Source organism: Amphibalanus amphitrite, unplaced genomic scaffold (assembly GCF_019059575.1).
Source record: "Amphibalanus amphitrite isolate SeventyFive unplaced genomic scaffold, NRLGWU_Aamphi_draft 000018F_arrow, whole genome shotgun sequence".
Lineage (NCBI taxonomy): Eukaryota > Metazoa > Arthropoda > Thecostraca > Balanomorpha > Balanidae > Amphibalanus > Amphibalanus amphitrite.
Window position 1 is genome coordinate 1,515,363 of NW_024881514.1, and position 5,782 is coordinate 1,521,144.

The 5,782-nt window shown below is 45.9% G+C and overlaps 1 protein-coding gene across 1 annotated transcript in view; it reads left to right on the forward strand.

Annotated features, from left to right (window-relative positions):
• The window catches only part of LOC122388847 (actin-related protein 8-like), a 34,247-nt gene extending 30,685 nt beyond the window's left edge, over nucleotides 1-3,562 (forward strand). The window contains exons 9-14 of the mRNA XM_043380314.1: nucleotides 374-526; nucleotides 876-982; nucleotides 1,378-1,492; nucleotides 1,849-2,017; nucleotides 2,327-2,455; nucleotides 2,871-3,562. Coding sequence (XP_043236249.1) covers nucleotides 374-526; nucleotides 876-982; nucleotides 1,378-1,492; nucleotides 1,849-2,017; nucleotides 2,327-2,455; nucleotides 2,871-3,043 — 846 coding nt within the window. The 3' untranslated portion in view covers nucleotides 3,044-3,562. The remainder of the gene's footprint in view (nucleotides 1-373; nucleotides 527-875; nucleotides 983-1,377; nucleotides 1,493-1,848; nucleotides 2,018-2,326; nucleotides 2,456-2,870) is intronic.
• The last annotated feature ends 2,220 nt before the right edge of the window (nucleotides 3,563-5,782 follow it).

Below are 5,782 nucleotides of genomic sequence, written 5' to 3' on the forward strand. Positions count from 1 at the left end.
GCTGGCTGTAGCTTATTAACATATGAACTGTGGAGCTGCCCATCGCACGCATTTGATTCAAGCTTAGAGCTGAAACCATGTTATCTATCATGACTTGGTTTTCAGTTGCGTTCTAAATAGAGTAATTACACATGCTTTGTTTTGTTAAGTTATCCAGGCGTTAACAATTCCCTAATGACAGCCCCCAGATATCTGTGGGTGATCTAATGGTGTTTTCAGTCTCATTTACGCCCACTTGTCTCATAGCGTATGACATCGGCGCCTGAAACCACTGCTATTGTCGGTCTGTACTGGTTTGTGTTTATTTCTGTTGCCCTGTTCTGACTGGTCTCCTACATCATTATGACGTCACCAGCTGATCTCACACCGACAGATTCACCTGGACTACGGTGGCAGTGACGTCACGCAGGTGTTTTACTGGCTGCTGCGCCGCAGCGCGTTCCCGTACAAGCAGTGTTCCCCGGCCTCTCGGCTGGATGCGCTGCTGCTCCACAAACTGAAGGAGACTTACTGCCATGTGGACCTGGTAAGAACGTCTGACAGTGGACCGAAAACGCTGCTCCGGTGTATGCTACCAGATATCTGGTACATAATTGTCATAGTGGTATGACTGGAAATCATGATATAACGTCATCCTCATAGAAAATAAAAATCATTCATTTTCTCAACATCATTCTCACATGAGTTCTTCCTTTATGATGACATCCTTGGTGTCATGAGCCAGAATCCCATTCAATTTCGCGCCACCTGAAGAACACGGCCGCCGTCGCTGTAAAATGACCGTGTCTCCCCCTATGCACCCTCTCAGGACCCGTGCCGCGCGCAGAATCACTTGTTCAGCTGTACGATAACCGTGTCTCCTGCCACTTCCTCAGGACACGTGCGGCCCTCAGGAGCACACGTTCCGTGTTAGTAAGCCGCACCACCCGTCCCTGCAGTACACGCTGCAGTTGGGGGACGAGTGCATCATTGCACCGCTCAGGTACGTGGGAAGTGAGACATTTACCAGTGGACGGGGGTGACGGCCGTATTTCTGCTCCGTCGAACTATATAAACGACGTTAGGACGTGATTGGTTGTGAGACGTAAATGCCTGTGTCATTTTAACATGGGGAAAACATTCAAAGAATCATTTCAAAATTACACAGAGCACCTTACAGTGTGCAGCATCATCCATTCGTTGACTCACTTTGTATTCTAAAACACGCTTCCACTTCCTCATCTAGTGTCCGCTGTCCACCATGTTGCATGTGGTCTCCCATCCTCTGGTGAGATCCTTCAACAGCGAGCTGCGCTCCTATTTCTGACCTGACGTGACCTCTACCGGCTCAGCCCCGACCTTTGGTGACCTGTGACCCTCTGACGCCTTGTTCTACAGCTACTTCAACGCGTCGCTGTTCCAGCTGACCGGCCCGAAGCAGTCGTGGCTGTACGACCCGTACCGGGGCGATTCGGATGACCCGCTCGACACCGGCTACCTCAGGGAGACCGGGGTGAGTGGCTGCCGGGGAGGGGGTCGACAGTGGTGGATGGTGTGGATTGGTGTGCTGGGTTTCTGATAGGGTGCTAGTGTGCCTTGTGCAAGTAACTTCAATGAGAATAAATATGTGGTGGATACCATAATTTTGTCGGCTTTGTCCGAATCGATGTTTTTAGTTTACGTTCCCTTGAGTGATGTCATTGATCCAGTTCATGCAGATATTAATAAAAGATATAAGTGGTATTTGATTTGCTTTGTCGTGTTTTCTGGATGACATTGTTTGCTTTGTTATGAGGCTCTGCGTGTATGATCTTTATAGCCAACTGCCTTGCTGTCATGGTTTGACCGTGCCCCTCGCCTATATTACAGAGAAAGCGGGAGACGGCTGACACCGCAAGCGAGTCGGTGGACCAATCACAGCTCGACGATGAGGTCGATGCCTTAGAGCCCAGCCAATCACAGGACAGCAAGGGCCAGATCAAGATAGACAAGCTGCTCAGCCTGGATCAGGCTATTCTGCACAGCGTGGATCAGTGTGGTAAGATCTTCATGCAGTTTGAAAGATGTGTCAATAGCGGTGGATGTACTGAGGAGTTTACTTGCTCAGGGGATTGGTTTAGGGGCTTCATTTTATGAGTTCTCGTTTGTTTATAGGGGACTGCTGTCAATCTTTACGCTGAGATACGAGTACAGCTGTACCTGAGGTGCTGTTTAATTTACAGTATGTTGGGTATTGCATCCTGTCACTGCGCTCAGAGCTACCTGTGGTGACCGCATTTGCTAGATGGGCTCTATCCCGGCCCGTATCCCGCCCTCACCAGCGCCCTCTGTCCTGTGTCACCCACAGGCAGTGACGAGCTGAAGCGCAAGTTCTACTCGTGCGTGATCGTGGTGGGCGGCGGCGCCAAGTTCACCGGCTTCGCCACCTGGCTCCGCAGCAGGCTCTCCCTGCAGATACCCTACCAGTTCAGACCAGGTGAGTGGACAGATTGCCTGCCAGTTCCGACCTGGTGAGTGGACAGATTCCCTACCAGTTCCGACTCGGTTAGTGGCCAGATTCCCTACCAGTTCCGACCCGGTGAGTGGCCAGGTAAACCCTACGAGTTCAGGCCCGGTGAGTGGCCAGATTCCCTACCAGTTTAGACCCGGTGAGTGGCCAGATTCCCTACCAGTTCCGACCCGGTGAGTAGACAGATTGCCTACCAGTTCCGACCCGGTGACTGTCCAGATTGCCTACCAGTTCCGACCCGGTGAGTTGGACAGATTCCCTACCAGTCCCGACCTGGTGAATGGCCAATTTTCGTCCTTGCTCAGATTTGGTCAGGGTGCGGTGGCCGATTCATATGCGACCTCAGATGGTGACGGAGCTCCTGCCCCCCCCCCCCCCTCAGAGCACATGGAGGTGGTGACTGAGCCGCGTGAGCAGGACCCAGAGGTGGTCGGCTGGAAGGGCGCCTGCATCATGTCCTGTATGGAGTCTGCCGGCGAGCTGTGGATCCGGCCGGCCGAGTGGCGCACACACGGCGTCCGCACACTCCGCGAAAAGGCCGCCTTCTACTGGTGAACAGAGCAGGCTGTGGTTCGGAGAATGGACGGAAGGCGGCGCCAGTGGTGAGTGTTATGTAGCGAGCTTGTTGAAAAGCTAGTGGTACCTGATAACTGAAGTGTTAAACGAGTTATTGTTTCGTGCTGTGCATTTGGCGTAACTTTGTATCGGGGACAAATGGGCGCCATTCTATTTGGTTGTAACTTTTGTTAGTCCTTTTGCGTGAACATGACGCCGGTCATTGGTCAATGATGCTCCTCACAGCATTTACGTTGCCAAGTCTATATCGCCATTTGAGTACGTACCCGCGTCCCGCCGAGTTGTTTGTTACGTAGTTTGGGTCCTGCTCATACATCGCCATCAATTATAAGTGAAGTGTTTTCACTGCCATCACTACCGCACGACTTTTTAAAGTGTTTTGTAGACTTTGATTCCATTGTAAAATGTGATTGAACTCACAGTGACTTGCCATCGTTCTTTGGGTAACTGACGGTATGTAAATGCATTTGATTTTGATATAAAATGTACCTACACAGACCCTTCTTTGCTTCTGTTTGATTATTCTGCTGACGAAGTAAACGATGTGATATATCTGATCGGCAGGCTGCTGACAATGGTATTCTGTGGATTGTAAATGGATTTTATAACGTTGGTGTATCCACTCCATCCGTCAAAACATATGAGTGTTTTACAGTTAACACGGTTTTACGCTTCCTCCGAACGAATACACCATATCGAATGAGTGGTAGGCAACAAATCTCTATAAACTGATTACCTGGTAAACGTTGAGACACGTTTCCTTGACCAAGTTCTTCTGTAATGTGCACGTCCGTTTCACTTCAAGGACCTGTTTTGCCTATCATTGTCACACACACAAAGTAGACAAGGGGAACGCGTTTATAGAATATGCAAATGCCAAATTTTCATATCAGTAACGTTTAGACCGAAGCTGGGACAGTTTGGTCTTCTTTGGTGTGGATATTTTTTTTACTGCGATGCATGGGAACATTCCTTCACTCTTAATAAGAGTCATGGGATTTCCTGTGTATTAGTGCGAATAACGTGGGGATTCGGCTCATGGGCCCAATCTTATAAAGGTTGTGCTACCAAATGGCGTACTATCATTCCACCCCACTCTATTTACGGCACCCTATTCACGCAATCTTATAAAGAGAATAGTATGGTAATTCTATTCACGCCATTTTGCCCACAGTACAAATCAACGCCAGCAGGAAACACGCAACGTGATTGGTCAATGTCTTGTCGCCGTCGTTATTGGAAATTATGCGCACTGTTTGCGAACAGCAAAAATGATGTGTTTTAATTTTTATTGGGCATTTATTTCTTTTAGAGACACACATATGTGTAATAAACAAATTATTTATGGAAAACGTGATAGCAAAGTATGGAAAACACTAACATGCTTGAAGAATTCTCCTGAAAAGTGGATTGCCGACCAAATAAATTTCAGCGAGGGCATTCTCGCGCTCAGAAAATCGAGTGAATAAAGTGTTTCTTCAACTTATCATTTGCATTTATTTGCTGTTAAGGCATTGCAATAAATTTGTTAAAGAATTATTTAAATAATCATTTAATTATAGCTCGGCTACTCTTTCAGTAATTGAAGTAATGCCGTTGACAATGAAGCTCCTACAATTTGAGCATCAGGATACGTGCATTACCTGGATCAATTCAAGATATAGCTTATTTTCCTTCTTGTTTTCATGAAGATAAAGCTACTAAAATTTGAAGATTACGTACATGAACTGAATTAGGTCAAGTTACAGCTTATTTTCCTTCTTATTCAAGCATAGGTACCTATTACCTAGCCTAAAGCTAAAAAGCAATTCATCAAAGGATTGAAGCACCCAGTCTACATATCAAAGCTATATCAAGAAAAATACTTGGTTCAGAAGTCAGATCGAGATGCAGGAAGAGAAACAACAGATTGATCACTGATCAGTGACTGTGCCAAACAGAAAGTGAGGAAATACGAATAGTGAGTAGGCATTTATAATTCTTTTGACAAACTAAGGTATATCATCATTAATTTAAATATCTAATCAGAAGCCATGAAGTGCCCGTTATTTGTGTCATACGTGAGACGTGAGAATAGGCTAAAGACCCATACCGATTCTATAATGCAGTGGCTGCCGAAAATCTAAGACGGTTACTAATGCTAAAATCCTCTTAAAAATCCCCTTTTTATTTGAAAAATAAAGCCATATAACGATGAACACTCGTTTTTATGTGTTTTAGTGTGCATTTAGTTCCTGGAAATACATATTTTGAAATTGATCGTTGTCTGTATAATTAAGCATCATTATAGTAAATCATGAGTTAATATGTGGAGGTTGTTTTAATCTTAGAAGTATCATAATGTAAAATATTGCATACTTGTATCATAAAAACATGGAATTTATCTTAAATCAATTAAACTGTCTGAGAAGCTCGTCAAAGTACGCCACAAATTCTGGCGTGAAATGGACGCCGCTGAAACCGCAAACAGCTGATGATTGTCGGTGTTTTGAGATGTGCACAGCTGCTCACGGTTAAAATCAGTTTACGGTATCCCCAAAACCAGCGGCTACCAATACCGTAAAGAGCGTGCCGTGTTTTCGATTTCACAGAGTTTTATAAGATTGCGTACTATATATCCAGCCTTAGAGTGCTGCCATATCCATTTCACGGCGTTTATAAGATTGGGCCATGGAATCAACACTGACATGTTTTTTCTGGTTCTAGGAAAGTCTTTGC